Source organism: Cricetulus griseus, chromosome 5 (genome assembly GCF_003668045.3).
Source record: "Cricetulus griseus strain 17A/GY chromosome 5, alternate assembly CriGri-PICRH-1.0, whole genome shotgun sequence".
Taxonomy (NCBI): Eukaryota; Metazoa; Chordata; class Mammalia; order Rodentia; family Cricetidae; genus Cricetulus; species Cricetulus griseus.
In genome coordinates, this window is record NC_048598.1 from 98786427 (window position 1) to 98808367 (window position 21941).

The 21941-nt window shown below is 40.5% G+C and overlaps 1 protein-coding gene and 1 pseudogene across 1 annotated transcript; both read left to right on the plus strand.

Annotated features, from left to right (window-relative positions):
• Positions 1-275: 275 nt before the first annotated feature.
• LOC100750406 (zinc finger protein 883) lies at positions 276-17274 on the plus strand. Its single transcript, XM_027419542.2, is given in 5 exon segments — positions 276-400; positions 12924-13050; positions 13270-13321; positions 14227-15771; positions 15773-17274. Coding segments are annotated over 5 exon segments (1860 nt in total). The 5' UTR covers positions 276-379; the 3' UTR covers positions 15888-17274.
• Positions 17275-17519: 245 nt separating this feature from the next.
• On the plus strand, positions 17520-21509 carry LOC100757418 (annotated as a pseudogene).
• Positions 21510-21941: the final 432 nt, after the last annotated feature.

Consider the following 21941-nt stretch of genomic DNA (forward strand, 5'->3'; position numbering starts at 1 on the left):
ACAAAAAGAGAGTGTGTGCACCAAAAAGTTCGGAGCATGGTCCCCTTAAATGAGAAGCCATAACCCTGATCGGGATAGGCTTAGCCAAACTTTAAACAAACAAGCAAGCCAAACACTTGGAGCAGAATGGAACCTGCCATTCTAGCTGCGTTTGGGAAGGGGAACGCTATTAACTGAGGCATTTAAATTCAAGGCTGTCCGTATCTTTTTCAATCAGGGACGCAGTTACTGCCCTTCACGAACTGCCCAATGAGGAGCTCGGATATTCGGAAGGGCCCGCCCTTGCCGCCATGTTTGAGCCCTGTGTTGTTGTTGGGGAGGCCTGTGGTCTAGACTACCTGTCTCTCCCGGGTTTAGGCCTATTAGGAAGAACACCTGGATGCACCTGAAAGAGGAAATGGTGAGTATGCCCTGGGCTCCTGGAGCCGTGAGTGGCAGAGTTGTGACACTGAGAGGCTGCGGCGCTGGCGCTGCCAGCCGGGTGTGCCCTGGCTCGCTGGTCCCAGTGCAGTGGAATGGTGTGCAGCGCTGCCCCCCGGGTGTGCCCTGGCACGCTGGTCCCCAGTGCAGTGGAATGGTGTGCAGCGCTGCTCCCCGGGTGTGCCCTGGCACGCTGGTCCCCAGTGCAGTGGAATGGTGTGCAGCGCTGCTCCCCGGGTGTGCCCTGGCTCGCTGGTCCCCAGTGCAGTGGAATGGTGTGCACTGGAATGGTGTGCGGCCAGGCACCGGGTCCTGCCCTGCTCTGTCCCAGGGAAGCTGCTTTGTCCCAGGCCCCTGGCTTCTCGGGGTCTGCGCCTCCTCACAGACGGCAGCGCTGGCAGGCTGGTGACGCTGAGTCCAGACTGATGTGAGGGGACGTGGGCGGCTCGCCAGCCCTTACAGGTGTGTCTGGGCTGCTTTAGGTTTTTCCTGCCATCACCATTCTGAATTATAGTCTTTTCAGTGCTGCAGGTGAGCAGGACAGGGCTTTGGCTTTAGGCTACAACCCCAAATCCATCAGATCTCTCTCTCTCTCTCTCTCTCTCTCTCTCTCTCTCTCTCTCTCTCTCTCTCTCTCTGTGTGTGTGTGTGTGTGTGTGTGTGTGTTCTGCCCTTTTCAAAATGATGATTAGAGAGTATTTGATTTGTGCGGTCTATGAGAGTGGGCCAAAATTCCCAATCTTAGAGGAAGGTGAGAAATTTAAATTTGATTTTTTTTTCATTGACCATTTCTGAGGCCAAAGTTCGGATTTTTGAAAATTTTGCTAGACCTGGTGTTTGTTAGCCCTGTGGAGGGACCAGGTGCTGGCGGTTGTGCTGTATGTTTGTGTGCTCTGAGCTACTTCTCCAAATAGAAGAAATGGAAAGTGGGAGTATTTAGTTAGTGTTTACCAGATGACATTCTTTGAGGGGAAAAAAAAAAGTATTTCCAGTATTATTTCTGGCAATCCATGGACTTGAGTGTTCAGTTTCTTTATCATTTGAAGTTTTCATTGTTGAGATCTTTTATTTCTAGTTCTTTCATGTTGCTGTGAATGAGCTTTTGTTCCTGGTTTTCTGTTTCACCATGGTCTTTATGGGAATAAAGATATGATAATGCTTATTGAATGTTGATTTTTTTATTCTGCTATGTTCAAGAAAGTATTAAGTGCTACAAAGAAAATGTTTACTTTTTAAAATTCCCTCTCATTTGTATTCATGCTTAAATTGAAGGGAATATTAGCAGTGTACTAGATAATTCTAGTCAATGATAAGTGAAATAGTGAGCATCTGCATATTAGGATAGGAAAGACCAACTTGGAGAGGATAAAGTACTTCCATTGTGTATGAAACAGTATACTCTTTTTTTTTTTTTTTTTTTTTAGATTTATTTATTTATCATGTATACAGTGTTCTGCCTGCAGGCCAGAAGAGGGCACCAGATCTCATTATTGATGGTTGTGAGCCATCATGTGGGTGCTGGGAATTGAACTCAGGACCTCTGGAAGAGCAGCCAGTGCTCTTAACCTCTGAGCCATCTCTCCAGCCCAAAACAGTATACTCTTATTTGAAAGTGAATTTAGATTATTTGTACATTGTACATTGGATCTTTTAAAGCTCTGGATAAGCTTTAGAGAAGCTCACTTTTCATTTTCTAGTAGAAGTTGGAAAGAAAATAATTAAATACCAAATTAAAGGAAAGTTTAGGCCTCAAGAGATGTCTCAGCTGTCAAAAATGCTTTTGTAGAACACCCTAATTCCGTTCCCACAGCCAGGTTGGGCAGCTCACTGACAACTGTAAGTCTAGCTCCTGTGGACCTGACATTCTCTTCTGGCCTCTAGAGCTTGCACACAGGTGGTATACACACAGACATGCACAGAGACATATAAATATAAATCTTAAAGGAAGAAAACCAAGTAAAACAGTTTATTGCAATGAAAGCAGTTACACATAAAACATACATATTTTTGTTAAAATTGTCCATTTAAATGTGTGTGTATATGTGTGTGCATGTGTGTGCATGTGTACATGTACATACCAATAATTAAAGGGGAGTGACAGAGAACATTAAAATAGAAAATCTGTTAGTCGGGTGTTGGTGGCACACTCGGGAGGCAGAGGCAGTCGGATCTCTTGTGTGTTCGAGGCCAGCCTGGCCTCCAGAGCGACCGCCAGGACAGGCTCCAAAGCTACACAGAGAAACCCTGTCTCAAAAAAACCAAAAAAAAAAAAAAAAAAAAAGAAAGGAAGGAAGGAAGAAAGAAAGAAAGAAAATCTAACTGTCTGTCTTTCTTCTATGGGTAAAACTAATCACATATAAGAGATGGAGTTTAGTGGTTGTGGTACCATTGAAGTGATTAAAAATATTGTTGGTCATGGTGAAATCCTGAAATCCCAGAAATTGCAAGACTGAGGTAGGAGGATTGCTGTCAGTTCACTGCTACCCTAAGATATAAATAGTTTCAAATTCTGCCTGGATTATAGCAAATCCCAAAAACAAACCAAAACAACTTGACCACAACCATCTGTGCCATAGGAGAAATGACTTGGGTTCTATCATCTAATACGATGGGCATTGTATAGTGCAGTGGAAATTAATGAAAGACTTTTTACCACAGGGAAGGACAGTTATGCAGCAATACATAGCTTAATTTCCTCAGCTATCAGCTTTCAAAACATCATATGCATTCTATCTAGTAAAATCTTTCTGTTATTTACCTCCTGAACAAAGGAGTATTTTCAGGGTACCTAGGGTTAAGGTCAAGGTAGATTCAGAAGGGTATGAAGACAGATTCAGTTTCTAAAATAGTTTACTTATAGCCCATTGAGTTTAATTAGTGCAGTCCTTGTTTACATGTCCATGGGGTTATATGTTGATATATTATTTATGATTTAATAAAGCTTGCCTACAGGTTCAGGATTCAAAACCAGCCACACTAGTTAGCCATAGAAATTAGGCAGTGGTGGTACACACCTTTACTCCCAGGACTCAGGAGACAGAGGCAGATGGATCTCTGTTAGTTCAAGGCCACATTGAGCTATATGAAATTGATCCAATCCTAAAGAGAAACAGCTCACACAAAGGTGATCTCAGCACTTGGGATCACATACCTTTACTCCCGGTAAAAGGAAGAAGCAAAGTCAGTCTTGGGAGTTAGGTCTCCAGCCACGCTGAGGACAGGGCAGCCCTTTGGTCTGAGGTAGAGGTAACAGCTAGTGGCCGGCTACTTTGCTTCTCTGATCTTCAGCTTGCACCTTGAAGCCTGAACCCCAGTCTCTCTCTCTCTCGGTTTTATTTTTGTGTTTCAGGGTTATGTGCAGGAATATGGCAAACATTCCAAGGCCACACTCCAAAAGAAAAATTACTCTTCCTCCCCAAGAAGCCAACTAAAAGTAGCTTGTCGGTTAAGCAAGGTCCAGCTCTGGATAACATCTTTGATGCCTCTTCTCCCCCAGCAGATTTCACATTACCATTCAGCACTAGGAAAGATAGCAGCCTGGGAGTTACCGGGTCAGCTCATGCTTGGTTTCTAAGTGTCCTACAACCAAAATGTGTGTGTCTTTAACAGTAAGGTTTTACCATCTAGTTATGGTTGGTAACACAGAGCAATGGCAATAGCATATATTGTTTGGGGTGCTGATGAAGCCTCTTTGTCCAATAACTTATATGGTGGTGATCTGTGCCTGACACTGACATTTTAATTTAGTCCCTTGTGGCTTTTGGGGAGCAACATTGTTCACTAATGTGTACTACTTCTGCTTGGTTAGATCTTTGTGAGTTTGTGGCTAGCCTGATCTATCTACAGAGCTCCAGGCTAACAAGGACTACCTAGCAAGGCTCTGTTCCCCACTCCCTCCTAGAAAATGTCTTTTAAATTAGATTACAAGCTATTGTTGCTTCATAATGTTACTTGGCTTGTCTTTAGTTAACACAGTTCCTAACCCTCCTTTCCCAGAGCTCACCCACATCTCTTCCAGTATTTCCTCACTGTTCATTCATATCACACATGTTCAGCTACCGCCTTTCACTATTTATATTATAGTCTATTGTATTGACTATGTAGATATACATATGGATGTACACACACACACACACACATGCACGCACGCACGCGCGTGCACACACACACACACACACACACACACACACACACACACACACATATATATAACTTGGATTACAAGATCATAGGTGCCCAAACCCTTCTCCGTGTGTGCTTCATTTTGCTTAATCCCTATTCTGGCTCCTCTTTACCATCTCTATCACTCCACACCTGCCTGAGCCCTTCAGTCCCCAGCATTCTCCTCTCAACTTTCATTTTATCCATATTCTACACCCCCACACATGCTCCCCACCAGTAGCCTGTTTTTGCTTTCTTCCCCTCCACATTCAGTGTTACAAGCACACACACACACACACACACACACACACACACACACACACACACACACACACAAAAGGAACCTCATATGAGAAAGACCTTTCTTTCAGTGTTTCTCTTTTTGAACATAGATGAGCTCATTCAGTATAATTTTTCCAGTTCTGTCCATTTACATTAAATTTTCATGATTTCATTTTTCTCTACAGCTGAATAATATTTTATTATGTAGATACACCATATTTTCATTATCCATTCATAAGTTGAAGGATATCTAGGCTGATTCTATCCTGCCTTTTGTGAATTGATCAGCCATGAATATGAATGTGCAAGTATCTCTATAATAAGATACAAAGTATGGCCAGGCGTTGGTGGTGCACTCCTTTAATCCCAGCACTGGGGAGGCAGAGGCAGGCAGATCTCTGTGAGTTCAAGACCAGCCTGGTCTACAAGAGTTAGTTCCAGGACAATCCCCAAAGCTATACAGAGAAACCCTGTCTCAAAAATCGGGGGGAAAAATGCAAATTACTTTGGGCGTATGCCCAGGAGTGGTATAGCTGGGCATATGCTAAATCTATTCCAAGTTTTTTAAAAATTATTTATTTATTTTTGTTTGTATGGGTATTGTTCCTGTATGTATGTCTGCATATTGCATATATGTAAGTGTCCATGGAGGGCAGAAGATGTTGGATCCCCTGGAGCTGAAGTTACAGACAGTTATGAGATACCATGTGAGTTCTGAGAATACAGCCTAAGGGCTCTGCAAGATGTGCTGGTGTTCTTAACTGCTGAACAATCTTTTAAGCTATGTTTCTATTTTTAGAAACGTCCAGGCTGGTTACCAGAGGGTGTGTGCTAGTTTACATTCTCACCAACAGTACAAGGGCTCCCTTTTACCTATATCCAGGCCAGTGTTCCTCATGACAGCCATTTTGATTGGAGTGAGATGTAGTTATAAAATGCAGACAAATGAAGCTAGATCCTTATCTTTCACTTGGCACAAAACTCAGCTCCAAATAGATTAAGGACCTTAACATACAACTTGATATCTAGAAATTTCCAGATGAAAATTTTGTAAGTGCACTTCAGTTTACAAACACAGGTAAGGACTTTCTCAATAGGGTTCCAAGTAAAACAAATGGAATTTCATAAAACTGAAACTCTTTTGTACATTAAAGAGTCAATTGAGTGAAGAGACTGCCCACAGAATGGGAGAAAATCAGCTAGGCATCTGAAAGGGGATAAGTATCTATAATATAAAATTATTTTAAAAAAACTTAAAAATCGCCGGCGTTGGTGGCACATGCCTTTAATCCCAGCATTGGGGGGGGGAAGGCAGGTGAATCTCTGTGAGTTTGAGGCCAGCCTGGTCTCCAGAGCGAGTGCCAGGATAGGCTTCAAAGCTACACAGAGAAACCCTGATTCGAAAAACCAAACAAAACAAAAGAAAACCTAAAACTCAAGGCATCAAATACCCTAATTAAAAGTGGACTGTGGGGGCTGGAGAGATGGCTCAGCAGTTAAGAGTACTGACTGTTCTTCCAAAGCATCCCACTTCCATTCCCAGTACTCACATGACAGCTCACGACTGTCAGTAACTCCAGTTCCAGAGGGTCTAAAACCCTCACAAAAACATACATGCAGGCAAACCACCAAGGCAAAGAAAACAAAAACAAAAACAGCAAAATGACTGTGGAACTGAACAGAACATTCTCATGAGAAGAAATACAAATGGCTAGTAGATACTTACTAAGTGTTCAACATCTTCAGCCATTAGGAAATGCAGATGAAAATGGATGGCTGTGACCTCATCCACTAGAGTACTATTAGCCTACCAGTAGCCACAAAGAAATACCGACTCCTTCAACCTTGTGAGCCCCTCCCAAATTCATGCTGGAATTCAACTAGTGTAACATAGAGTATTGTGAGAATTTCATACTTTGATACATCCATGATAAAGAGATTGTTTTGGTGTGTGACATTGAGGACCTAAGAATATATCTTGCTGCTGTAAGGACCAGCGTTCAGCAGGTCAGGATTGAGAATGATCCACGGAGTCGGTAAACTAATCACTTGACTTTTCTATCTGAGGAAATGAAACTTAATACTCTAAGGCTGGTGAGGAAGGGTAAACTTAACTTTCTGGGCCCAGTGGAAAGCAGGAGTGGGGGCAAGACAACATACACATGCACCTTTAGGGTTTCTCTATCTTTTCTACTTTTTATTTCTTTTCTTACCTCTATCTAGATTCACCCCTTCTGTCTCTCTTGATATCTTCCTGCTAACTAACATTATTTTTTCCCTTATAGCTTAAAAACCCCAGCAAAATCTTTCAAGCAAAATAAAAATTGCAATGTGGTTGTATTCTATTTTTTGAGTAAATGATTATAATGAATACAAGTAAAAAGCAACATGTTTTTCATATTCCTTACATGATTAAACATTTTATGTATTACAAGTGAAAAACAAGTTGTCCCAAGAACCCACATACGTTCATACCCAAGCAACAGATTAACAGATGTGAGCAAGCAAGTTATTTTTCTCAGCCAGTTCTTTGGCTGGCAGGGTGCATTTTGCAGTTACAAAGAAAAGATCAATCACTTTATTATTTATCTGAAAAGATAATCTTATAACAAAATCTTAAAAGAATCACAAATCTAAACTTTTATATATGCAGTTCTACTTGCAATCCTTAGGGTGTACACCCATTTATCAACATTGCTTTTTTACATCAGGAAGCTGAGGACAAAAATGGGTACAAGGAATTAATCATCACTTTTGATTACCAACCTGTCCTAGAAAAAAAGGCACATCAGCCAGCACTAGTCAGGCTACCACAGTTCCTGTTCTCTGACCTCAACGAGTCCCTTATTCAACTATTAAAAGTGTGCCTTTATCAAATGGATAAAACTAGAAAAACAAAAGAAAACAACACATCCTGAGTGAGGTAACCCAGACCCAGAAAGACAAACATGGTATGTATTCATTCATAAGTGGATATCAGATGTAAAGCAAAGGATAACCAGGCTACAGTCCACAACCCCAGAGAAGCTAGGAAAAAAAAAAAAAAAAAAAGGAGGGAGACCCTAAGAGGGACACACATGGAGGGCTCCAGGAAAAGAAATAGTTGAGATCTCCTGGGTTAACTGGAAGGTGGGTAGAAGGGAGGAGATGGGGGATGGGAACATGAGGGATCAAGAAGATCAAGTTGGGGGAGGACAGAGGAGGAAACCAATGAAAGAGATATCTTGATAGAGGGAGGCATTTGGGGGTTTAGGGAGAAACCTGGTGCTGGAGAAATTCTCAGAAATCCACATGGATGACCCAAGCTAAGACTCCTAGCAATAAGGGACAGGGTGTCTGAACAGGTCTTCCCATTTAATCAGATTAGTGACTACCCTAATGGTCATCATACATCCAGTAACTGATGGAAGCAGATGCAGTGACTGACAGCCAAGCACTGGGCTGACTCCTGGAGTGCAGTTGAAGAGTGGGAGAAGGCATCATTGAACAGGGCAGGGGTCAAGACTATGATGGGGAAAACTAGAGAGACAGCTGGCTGAAGCTAGTGGGAGCTCATGGACTATGAATTGACAGCTGGGGAACCTGCATGGAATGGAAGTAGACCCTCTGAATGTGTGTGACAGTTATGTGACTTGATTTGTTGGTGGGGGCTGGCAGTGAGACCAGGACCTAACCCAGGCACTCCATATGGTAGGATAACTTGCTTAGCCTAGATGCAGGGAGGTGAGCTTGGTCCTGCCTTAACTTGGTATGCCAGACTTTGGACTCCCCAACGAAGGCCTTACCAGTCTAAGGAGTGGATAGGAGTGGGAAGGGGGGAAGTTTGGGGGAGGGGGATGAGAGAAGGAGGGAAAGGGAACTGGAGTTGGTATATAAAATGAAAAATAAATTTTTTAAATTAAAAAAGTGTGCCTTATAAACTTTAAATTGTTCCCCAAGATTTTCTGCCTCAAAGCCATTAACAAAAAACACCTTAACCTAACTTTAAATCATTATTTAAAGCCTTGGTTTGCTATGATGTACACCAAAGCCCATAAATACATCTCCCAACATTAAAATTAAAAGAACTTGAGCTGTCTTACCTTCTGGGACTCAGTTATTTTTCTTCCTTCCTTTCTTTCTTTCTTCCTTTCTTCCTTTCTTTTTTGTTTTGTTTTTTGAGACAGGGTTTCTCTGTGTAGCTTTTGGAGCCTATCTTGGCATTCGCTCTGGAGACCAGGCTGGCCTCGAACTCACAGAGATTGGGCTGCCTCTGCCTCTGCCTCTGCCTCTGCCTCTGCCTCTGCCTCTGCCTCTGCCTCTGCTGGGATTAAAGGCAGGCGCCACCACCATTTGACTCAATTGTTTTTCTTACTCATTAACCAAAGCCACAGTCTCTATGGCTCCTCAAGAGAAACTCATGAATCCTAGCTGCATGACACTTCCTTGTTCTTATTTTCTATTCTCTGCAGTCCCTGCTTTATTGGGGGCCTGGGCAACACCATATCCTGTTTTTACCTATATTTATTTTTAGACTAAAATAACTTCTGTCACAATCCTTTAATTATTAAAAACTCTCAATCATCAAAATTCTATTTAACACTATTGGGAGGAGGTGTTCAAGACAGGATTTCTCTGTGTAGCTTTGGAGGCTGTCCTGAAACTGACTCTATAGACCAGGCTGGCCTCAAACTCACAAAGATCCACCTGCCTCTGCCTCCTGAGTGCTGGGATTAAAGGTGTGTACCACAACTGCCTGATCCTAACACTATTTTTCTATAAAAATCATTGCTTCGGGTAAACAGTACAGCTTAAGAGGAAAGTATCTTCAATCCACAGGTAAAAATGCCCAATAAAACAGGATATTTCCATGAGATAATCACACTACATTAAAGGCAGTGGGGATGCACACACACACACACACACACACACACACACACACACACACCTATTCATACCAGAGAAAAAGGGCAGTGGCAAACATGCAAAGACACAGAAGAAGCAAGAGACTTTCTGGAGCCGAAGCCTCAGGACCTTGCCTATCCAAAACCCACTCATCAGTGCCTTGCATTCTGGTGCTTGCCACATGCTGCTCCTCTGACACAGTCACCAACAAATATGTGCACTTGCCAGGTATAGTGGCCCAAACTTTTAATCCCAGCACTTGGGAGGCTGAGGCAAGTGGATCTCTCTGAGTTCGAGGCCAGCCTGATCTATAAAGTAGGTTCCAGGACAGCCAGGGCTACACAGAGAAGCCCTGTCTAAAGGTGTGTGTGTGTGTGTGTGTGTGTGTGTGTGTGTGTGTGTGTGTGCGTGCGTGCGTGCGCGCGCGCCCTATTTCCATGTGTCCGCTTATCCGCTTACTTTCCTTCATAAAGTCCCATATTCATCATTAACAGGGAACTACCCTTGGTGAGACAATATATCATTTTTATTATGCATCTGGTTTTAATCACATGCACTCCTAAGTATGCATAGGCATACGATTGTAAATATTGGATTCTCCTTTTAAAAAAATGATCCCTTGGAGGACATAATTTTTCTTATTGAGCTTACAGCAAAGACTAGCCAATACTGTGTTGGCCCAATTTCCCCATGTCTTGGATGTGTAGTGGTTTGTATTTGAATGGAAATGGGCTTTGCTGAGGGTTTTCTATTGGGAGTGACTTATTTCCATTATATGTGTAGCCTGATGCAAAGTGTCTGGCTGCTCCCATGTTGGAGTAGCATATGTACATAGCCCAAGCTAAGTGAAGTCCCATGTTGCTAAAGCCTTTCCTATGCTTTCATGCCTTCATATATTTGTGGCAACCTCCAGTTGGAGAACATGATCTCCCAATGAAGCTCTTGTAGAAACAGCAACTCAACTCATGAGTCAATGTTTCTACAAGAACCTCATTGGGAGATCATGTTCTCCAATGAGTTGAGCTGCTGTTCGAATGAGAGTTGAAGGGGTTTATCAGTAGGAACAATGACAGTCATTACAAGAGAGGAGTGCTGCCAGGCTATATATCCAGTAAAGAAAGTCTAGGAAATGTGGTGATCTGGGAGAGCCTGTTTCCTTTGGGTTTGATTAGGAAATGGGAGAAATTAGTTCATAAGATGTTTATTACTTCATAATTAGAGAGAACAGGTTATTTGCAGCTTGTGTTTCAAAAAAGATGGGGCTCCTGAGCCCTCAGATGTATACACATTGTATTATTGTGGAAAGATGAGATATCAGAAAAAGTCACAAGATATAAAGGCACAAAAAGGAGGAAAGTTGCTCATATTAGACAAGCAGACATTGACTTGTCAGTCTGTCTTAACCAGAAGGATGTGACTTCCCAGTGCAGTGGCCTGGTTATCCTGCAATGGGCTGACACCTACTGCCTCTCATCTGTATCATGTGTAGGCAGACAGCAGGAGTTTTTTAAAGGGATAAGGAGTACTCAAGGAAAAGCTGAGAAGTAAATGGTCCCCATTCAAGGCCTTGCTCTATTGAGCTGGCTGTGGGGCTTGTGGCAGAACGATTATGCCATAGGAGAAATGACTTAGTTTGCTCCAGGGTCCAGAGCAAAGCTATTTTTCCACTATCCATGCTCAGTATCACATGTGGCCAGCAACACAGTAGCTTGTACTTGTTTTGTGTAATCTGTGCACGAAGAATTTTTTCCTCTCCCCTTTGACTTTTCTGCTTGTCTCTACAAACACACATTGACTACTGAAGCAGTGACTCTGTATCTCACAAATATGTGAGAACACAAGTAGGAGGATAAAATGGAAAGGAAACAAGAAAATCTCAGTTTTTATGAAAAGACATTTTCTTTTTAATTGGATCTATATATATGTCAGTGTGTATGAGAGTGTTGGGGACCAGTGGATACCCAAATAAGTTCTTAGATCCCCTGGGGTTGCAGTTACATGCAGGTGTAAGCCACCTGGATGTGGGAACTGGGAACAAACTCCACTCCTGTTTAAGAGCAGTGGTTACTCTGTCTTGTGTTTTGCTTTTGCTTTTTTGAGACAGGGTTTCTCTGTGGCCTTGGCAGTCCTGGAGCTTGCTCTGTAGATCAGACTCACATAGATCTGCCTGCCTCTGCTTCCCAAGATGCAAGGCATACGCTGCCACCACCTGGCAGAGCAGCTATTACTCTTAACTGCCGAGCTATCTTTCCAGCTGTAAAACAAGCATTGTCAAACCAAGTGGCTGCAAAGTTTGGTTTCAGTCCTGAGAAGTGAGGGCACTCACTCAGTTATTGTTTCTGGCCTCCTTTTGTTATGGAGGAGTTCAGTTGCTAAGGAGGGTAGCATGCATAGATGATTCAATTGATAGGCTGATTTGGGGTAAGCCTCTATTCACTGCACATGTCCTTTTCCATAATTCTTCAGAATTTTGTCATGTCCATATAAGATGAAAAAAAGATTTATTATCTTTATAGGTTCTTTTGCAACATTTGCCTATTGCCCACGTACCTAACACTAGTTTCTGTCAGATCAGTCCATAGTCTGGGTATGTTCTAATTTGTATTTGAATGGAGTCCACACATTACCAAGGTTGCTAAGTGGAATAATGTATTTTAATTGTTTAAAGCAGACATACTTGCATCCCAATGTATAGAGGATACTAGATTGGCAATAAGTTGGTAGGTACATTTTTCAGAAAGCGGTATTTGCACAGTCCAAGCCAAGTAGAGCCACACATTGTTCAGTTATTCCTATGCTTGCTGCCTCTCTATTGTCCCAGTGTCCAATGCAGCTTAACAATGCAGCTGCTTTGTAATCTGCTTGTCCAGCACTTTAAGATTGTATACACTCTCCTCTGTCACATAAATTAGTCCATTATCTTATATTCAACTTCATCCAGGATCTTAAGCCCTGGCCAGAACAAATCCAGATTTGTGGCAAAGTAGGAAAAGAATAGCCTCTGTCTCAGATCCTGATGGAATTCTAATTTTTGTCTAAAATGCCACTAGGTGGGCTGCCTATCTGCATTTCTGTCAGTATCCTTGTCTTCCCACTTTCACTATGATGGCCTGGGCCTGTCAAGGTGGCAGATCTTGTCAAATTGGCAATTAACACTAACAATTTCCCTATTTTAGGAGCCAGTGACTTTTGAGGATGTGGCTGTGAACTTCAGCCCAGGAGAGTGGGCTTTCTTGGATTCTAGTCAAAAGAAGCTCTACAGAGATGTGATGACAGAAATTTTTATGAACCTGATCTCCATAGGTAAAAAAACAAAACAAAACAAAAAAACCCACTATGATTCTTTTGCTTATTCAGTGAGAGAAGAGCTGTTTATTGCTTATCTGTATAGTTTCATGAATTGAAATATTGAAAGGTGACTGTAGCATGCCAAGTCATATTATACCACAGTAAAAGGTAGACTGTAATAAGTGTTTTCTAGTGCTAGCTAAGTCATAATGATTTCTTTTGATTTACTTCCAGGGAAGACAGAAGAAAACATTGAAGAGGAGTGTGCAAATGACAGAAATCTCCGGTAATTCACACTCAAAAGGGGGAATTTGCATCAAGTATTTGCAATTTATTTCAGAAACTATAAAAGCCAAGCCAATAATCCAACTACATCTAAATGTAAAAATGGTTCTATGACAAATTTTTCTAAAATTTGCATTGAGTTTGTCCATCCAGAATTGTTGAGGACTCCATCTGTATTAATATTTTCTGAATGTGTTACAACATTAGGCAGTGTAAAACATTTTCCATTTGAAATAGGCAACATGCAATACAGTATTTTAATATATTTTTATCAGGTTGTCTTTAGGATTTGGATATATGCCTCTATATTAAATACAGTGAATTTCAGTTTTTAAATTGGAATCTAACATCAACAAATCTCACGAAGGTTACTCCAGTATTTCAAATTTCATCATGCTTGATCAGTATCCTTTGCATGAGTAATTTTTCTCAGAGTTAGCTGGTATAGACATTTTCAAAACTAATTCTTTGATAATTTCATGCATGTATGCAATGTATCTGATTATAGAGATATCCTTCTCCTTTCTCTCCAACTCCTCTGGTACCCTTCCTCACATCCCTCTTCCAGATACATGTCTTCTTGTTTAAAGTTTTTTTTTATAACCCATGGAATCAAAGTAGTATTACCTATATAGCAGGGTACTGGATACAGGGTATTCCAGCATGAGAACCCACAAAGGTCCATATTCTTGAAGAAAAATTCCTTATAAAAGTAAAGTTTCTACTTAGTATTGTCCCTTAGATCAGGATCTTTCTTTGTGAACCTCAAAGTTGGGGTCATTCTACTGCCTCCTAAATACTCTGTCAATGGGAGGTAATGGGAGTGAGCCACAGCATCCAGCCACCAATGCTTCTCTTGCCTAATCTTAAAATATTAGTTATGCTCTTTTCATTTTTTCTTTGTAGAACTCAGGTGGTTGAGAGAGACTGTAAATATGGAGATGCTTGTCAGTGTGAAGCCCACCACCAGATCCCAGAGTACGTTGTTAATGAGGACATGCCTTCTGCAACCACAGTATTTGAAAGCAGTGTGTGTGTAAGAGGCACTATTGGTCATTTACCCTCAGATGTGCATCTCATAGGCGAAACTGGAAAGAAACCATGTGAGAATAAGGGACATGTGGAGGTAGCTTTTCAACATGAGAAACATTATACAGATTTCACTTCTAAATGCCTTCAGGGGTTCAAAAGTCCTAGGCACATAGTTTATAAAAAGAAACAATCTAATGATGCCTATAGAATTAGCACTTCTGATAAAAATTATGAGCAAATTTACAGTGATGGCACATGTCAGAAATATAATCAGTTTGAAAAAGCCATCAGGAAATACACTTACTTTCAAATGTATGAAAGAATCCACACTGGAGTGAAATCATTTATGTGTAAGCAATGTGGAGAAACCTTTATTAATTTCAGTCAGCTTGTCTACCATGAAAAAATTCATACCGGAAAGGAATGTTATGTGTGTAATCAATGTGGAAAAGCATTTAGACATTATTCCTACCTTCAGAAACATGAAAAAATCCACAGTGGAGATACACCCTATGTATGTAAGCAATGTGGCAAAGCCTTCGTTCGTTCATCACACCTTCTTGTCCATGAAAGAATTCACACTGGTGAGAAACCTTACACATGTAAGCATTGTGGGAAAGCCTTCAGCCATCACAGTGCCTGTTATAGACATGAAATAATCCACACTGAAGAGAAACCCTACGTTTGTAAGCAATGTGGAAAAGCATTTACTTGTTCTACATCCCTTCGCAACCATGAAAGAATTCACACTGGAGAAAAACCTTATGCATGTAAGCAGTGTGGCAAATCCTTCATCCAGCGTGATGCTTGTTACAACCATGAAAGAACTCACACTGGAGAAAAGCCCTATGTATGTAAGCAGTGTGGGAAGGCATTTACATGGTCTACATGCCTTCGAAACCATGAAAGAACACATACTGGAGAGAAACCTTATGCTTGTAAGCATTGTGGAAAAGCCTTCACCCATTCTAGTACCCGTTACAGTCATGAAAGAATACATACTGGGGAAAAGCCATATGTATGTAAAAAGTGTGGGAAGGCCTTCATTCATTCCAGTCATCTTATCAGCCATGAGAAGATCCACACAGGGGAGAAACCTTATCCATGTAAGCATTGTGGGAAAGCTTTCATTCAGCGTAAGGCTTGTTACAATCATGAACGAACTCACACTGGAGAAAAGCCTTATGTATGTAAACACTGTGGGAAAGCATTTAGGTGTTCCACATATCTTCGGAACCATGAAAGGACTCACACTGGAGAGAAACCTTATATATGTAAGCATTGTGGAAAAGCCTTCACACATCAGAGTGCCCGTTACCGTCATGAACGAATTCACACTGGAGAGAAACCGTATGTATGTAAAAAATGTGGAAAAGCCTTCAGTGATTGCAGCTATCTCGTGAAGCATGAAAGAATTCATTGGAGAGAAACCTTACACATGTAAAAATAGGGAAGCTTTTATGTGTCCCACATCCCTTTATATGCATGAAAGAGCCAACAGAAAAGAACTGAAGTGTTTACAGCAGTATATCTGATGGCCTTGTCTGTGGACAACTTCCTTATATTGTGAGGTATAAAAGAAAAGTGTGAACAGCTCACAAGAAGGCTCAGTGAGTAAAGCTGCTTATTTCTAAGTCTGATAATCTGAGTTCCATCCCAGGGTCCCATATGGTGGAAATACAGAATTATTCCCAAAGTATACCTCTGAGTTCCATATATACACATGGGCCCATACACAAGCTCAAAAATATTTATGTTTTAAAAAGTGGAGACTAACAAAGCTGCAAAGGTGTAGTTGTATCCCCAATATGCAAATATATATATATATATATATATATATATATATATATATATATACATATACTATATATATACATATATGTATATTTATGATATATGGTAAAATCTTGTTGCACTGGGTATGGTAGGGCATGCTTTTATTCTAGCTCTGGGTGAAGGAGCGATGGTAGAGATTAGAGAATTATAATGGCTATAGTGGGTTTGGACACCACATGGGAAGCTTAAGAAGAACCAGTTATAAGCAAGTAGAATTTTTTTACAAAAAGAAAAGATGGTTCAGCTATTTAAAGTACACACTGCTTTACCCAAGGACCTGAGTTTGTTTCCTAGCATCCACACAGTGTGGCTCACAAACATCTATAATTCCAAATCCAAAAACTGTGATACCCTCTTCTGGCCTCTGTAGGTACAGAACATATGTAATACACATACATAATAAATGAAAATACATCTTGAAATAGTTATGTGCATAAAAGAAGCAGGAGAGATGTATGTTTGTTTGAATAAGAAAATATATGAAATATTAATCTTTTAAGAGTAATGTGGAGAGTGAACAAATATGTTTGCACAGAATTGAGTACAGCTGGAGCATTTTTATCATTGTTCAATTCTTATACGAGACCTTTAATTTGCATATTGTTTTTTATAGTTTTGAAGTAAGATATGGTGAATGATGTCATAATTTTGCCTGCCTGTATTGCCTAGTGCTTGGAATGCTGAAGCCACCAAGACACTGTCTCTGACAATAGCAACTATATAAAAAACATTTTGTTGGGGCTGGAGAGATGGCTCAGAGGTTAAGAGCACTGGCTGCTCTTCCAGAGGTCATGAGTTCAATTCCCAGCAACCACATGGTGGCTCACAACCATCTGTTATACACATGGGCCCCTGAACACTTCTAGTGTTCAGATATACATGGAAGCAGAATGTTGTATACATAATAAATAAATAAAATCTTCTTTAAAAAAAAACATTTTGTTGAGGTGATATAAGTTTGGTTAACTAATTTCAGTTCAAGTATCTTTTAAACGAAGTGAGGAAATACTTTTTCAACTTCACTGTAGAGATACTGCATTCATTGAACTGAGATGCATTTGTAATAAAGCAGTAAACTTAATTTTACCTTGTTTGTTGTGATTGTGATTCATTTGAAAGTAAAAATGTATGCTTCTTAAAAGTATTTTCCCATATGTCATTTTTTAAATTATTGTTAATTGCTTTGCAATTTCCTTATATTTGTGTGAAAAAATGGATTTTTTTGGTATTTACATAGATTTTATATTTTGTGCTTTTCAGTGTATGTGTTGTTCCAATAATAGTGTCTTGTTTCTTTTTTGTTTGTAAACAGGATCTCACTATGTAGGTGTGGCTGGCCTAGAACTCACATAGCTCCTGCCTTTGCCTCCAATGAGTTGGAATCGAAGCTCGCACCACCACACCTGGCTCAAATGAGATTTTTTTTGTATATGTGTTTTACAGTTACTTATTTATTTATCTGCTTGCTTGGTTGGGTGTTTTGTTTTTTTTTTTTTTTTTTTTTTTTGGTTGTTTTGTTTTGAGAAAGGGCCTTATTGTGTAACTGTGGCTGTCCTGGGCCTATGTAGACTAGTCTGGCCTCAAGCTTATCGATTCACCACCTTATGTCTTCCAATGGCCAGGATTAAAAGCATGAACCAGTATGTTTGGCTGTGTGTTTTAGTTGTTTTTTTTTTTAAATAATTGATAAAAAACCTTATTACTGGTGAGTGTATATGTTTAAGCTCACCTGCACATGAGTGCCTGTGGAGACCACAATCATCAGATCTTAGGAGTTGGAGCTGAAATGGGTGGTGGGAGCTAAACTCAAGTTTTCTGAAGACCAGCAAGAAATCTTAAGTGCAAAACCATCTCTCTAGCCCCTTCTTGCTCTTAATTTTTCTGACAGTTTTAAACATTTATATAATTAAATTTAGTCCTTTTCTCTTCCACATTCCCTTTTCATCTCTGTCCCTCTGCTGCTGGGATCCTTCATGAGTCCTCTTCTTGTTTCCATGTTCTATGTGTGCCCCAGTGAGTCTAATCTGAGTTTCTTGCTCAAGCATGAATTAAGCATTATATACTGAAGGGCAAATTGTTTGAGCCTATACCACCGGAAATAGGACTTCTCCTCTGCAACAACTATGAATTGCCAATAGTCCCCACTGGGTATGTGGGGAATCTCGTTTCCTTCTCCCATCCATGGTGACACGTTCACAGGCCCAATCTTGTATAGATCTGCTGCCGATAACCACAGGTGCAGTGAGTTCTTACCACACACACACACACACACACACACACACACACACACACACACCACTTTTTTCAGATGGTATCTGTTATGTAGCTCTGGCTGTTCTGGAACTGGCTATGTAGACCAGGCTGGCCTCCTGTGCTGGGACTAAAGTCATTACACAATGCCCAGCAAGTTTGTACATATTTTCACTGCACTTTTTCCTTCCGAACCTTTGTCTTTATTCCACCCCCACTTCTGCACTGTTCCTCAGTCCTTGGAGGGAATGATTTTTCTGATCCATTTAAGAATCAACACTCTACCATTACTTATTCATGGTACTTGGTCATTCATGGGTTTCTAAGCCATTACCTTGTACAGTGAGAAGCATCTCTGATGAAGAATGTGTGCAACCTTAATCTCTGGGTGTTAGTGCTTACAAGATAGTTTGACAAAGTGACCATGTATCCATATAGTAAGAAGTTCCCCCTCTCCCCTGGGACCTATGTTCTCACCAGTCACAGACTTTGAAGAACAAGGCATGCATCTCTCTTGTCACCAGTACAGGGACACATCCAATTGAATTGTTAGCTAAAGGGATTCTATAGATATCCTCAAACAATCCAGACTGTTGCAAAGACACAGACTGCCCCCCCCCAACTGACAGCAAGGCCTCATCATTGAAAACAACACCCACACAAGTCATTAAACATGGAACAATTAAGCGGATGCCTACACAGATCCTTCACCCCCATCTTCTAGTATTTTCGGTATGGGAAGGTACTCTCTAGGCTACTTGAAGAAAAATATTAACACCAGCCCAGCCGCAAGCCCTGTGATCTACAACTGTCCTGCTGCAAAATATGCTAGGGCAATAATAGCACAAAGCTTGTGAGAGTAAGCAACGAATGTCTGATTAGACTTCAGTCCCACTCCTCAAGACAGAACCCATTGATACCCACAGGACTGAAACTGTTGGGGTGACCAAGAACCAGAGAGTAGATAGCCCAGAGACCTAGGATAATACCAAATACCACTAGTCTAAAAAGAAAAAAAGGGGGAATCAATAGTAACAATATTGTGCTATACTCATAGATCAGTTCCTTATTCAGTCATTATCATATATAAAAATATAGCATCTCCAAATAGGGATACTTTGACCACTTCTATTCCTACGTATTCTTTTCATTTCTGCCTTCTATTACTTTAGCTAATATTCTTTCTACTCAGTTTCTCCCTTTGTCTTTAGATTGTGTGTGTGCGTGTGTTTAGATTCTTGTGGGGTTGGATGAGCATGGAGTCATATGCCTTTTATTTCAGTACCTTGGAGATAGAGAGGCATTCAAAGCCAGCAGGATTACACAGAGAGACTATCTTAAAAACAAACTCATCAACAACAACAACAAAAAAAAAGCCTAACTCAAAGTAGTTGTCTTTGGCTTCCCTGGTTATGTTTACTCCAAGAATTTGGTTTTTTTTTGGGGGGGTGTCTATTTTTATGGGTTTGAATATTTTGAATGTGATTATTTTCCTGAGTTCTTTCATAGGATTTTTGTAATTATGACATAGAAAAGCCTCTAATTTTCATGTATTAATTTTTGTATTCTGACACTTTGCTGAATTATTTTTTTAAAAAAACCACTTCCAAGGGACTCAGCAGATAATGACACTTGCTGCTAGACTATAAAACCTTGACAACCTGAATTTGATACTAAAGCCCTCATAAAAGTAGGACAAGAAACCGAGGAGTGAGGTGTCGTTGGTGGCGCAGTCTTGGAGTAATCCAGGATGGCTACTCTGATCTTTGTTGATAAGGATAATGAAGAACCAGGCAGCTGTTTGGCATCCAAGGATGGGTTGAAGTTGGGGTCTGGTGTCAAAGCCTCAGATGGGAAATTGCAGATCTCAGCGTCACAAGTTGGCAGTGTTCAATGCTCCAGTCTTGCCTAAAGCCAGCAGAAAAGCTTTGGGAACTGTCAGCAGGGTTACAGAAAAGCCAGTGAAGATCAATAAACCCCTCAAACAGAAACAGCCAACTTTGACTGTGAAAAAGACCACTGAGAAGGCTCCTAAGACAGAAGTCTCTGTTCCTGCTTCTGATGACGCATACCCAGAAATAGAAAAGTTCTTCCCCTTCAATCCTCTAGATTTTGAGAGTTTTGACCTGCCCAAGGCGCACCAGATTACACATCTCCCCTTGAGTGGGGTGCCTCTTATGATCCTGAACGAGGAGAGAGTGGGCTTGAGAAGCTGCTGCACTTGGATCCCCCTTTGCCTCTGAAGACACCCTTTCTACGGTGGGAATCCAATCCCTTGCTATCTCCTTCCAGCGGTTCTCTCCAACCTGGATGTTGAATTGCCACCTGTTTGTTATAATGAAGATAATTAAACTTCTTACTCCTTTATAGTTTATGTATGTTGTATTAATAAAGCATTTGTGTGTGGGGGGGATATGAATTCTTAAAAAAAAAAAAAGTAGGACAAAATTGACTCCAAAAAGTTGGCCTCTCACCTTCACATACACACTGGCATATTCATTCCCACAGATACATCATAAACACAATAAATTAAATAAAATTAAAATTTTATTTAAAACCTAAATGATGAAAATAATTATGTAAAGAACAAAGTAATTTAAAAACAGTGTTGCTTGGGACTGAGGAGATATAGGAGCACTTACTCCTTTTCCAGAGGGCCTCTGTTCAATTCCTAGCACCCATAAGACACCTAACAACTGTCTGTAACTGCAGTTCCAGGGGAATAAATTCCCTGTTCTGGCCTCCATGGACCCCCAATCATTCCAAAAGAAAACAATTGCCAACACAGAATACTATAGCTAGCAAAGATATCTAGTACAATTGAAAGAAAAATGAATACACAATCTGAAGGCAAATACAAACACGCCCAAGCAGTCACAAGGAGTAAAGAATTTCAGAACAGTCATCAAAAGAGGTCTAAAAAAACCACCCCAAAACAAAAATTGATGGAAATTAATATATACTGCTCACCGATAACATTTATCTATTTTCATTTATTTTAACATATATATCAGATATACATACATTCATACACATATACATACATATATGTCAGCCCTGGAACTAGACTAGTCTTGCCTCAAACTCACAAGGATCAACTATCAACTAATAACTTTTAATATAATGGTTTCTTGTTGTTGTTGTTAAAGAGTCCACAGAGGTCTTTTATTTATGTGTTTTACATCACTAGAAAAAGAATCCTAGGATTTTTCCCTCCTGTGTGTTTTCATCTTGCTTCTTCATGGTTCATGATTCCATCTGAGGTCAGTACAATGAAGCTCAACTGATAGAATGGGAACAGATTGTTCTGCTATTTTCCTAGGCCTTTAAGATACACATTAAATATAGGGCTTATCACTCCATACTGTTCAACCTGCTTGTAAAGGTCACAATGTGATCAACTCTGTGATCAACAATGATTTCTAATTCACCAATGTAAACACACATCATCATCACAGTTAGGAACTGAACAATGACTTTGGAGCATTGCCTGATGAGACCTG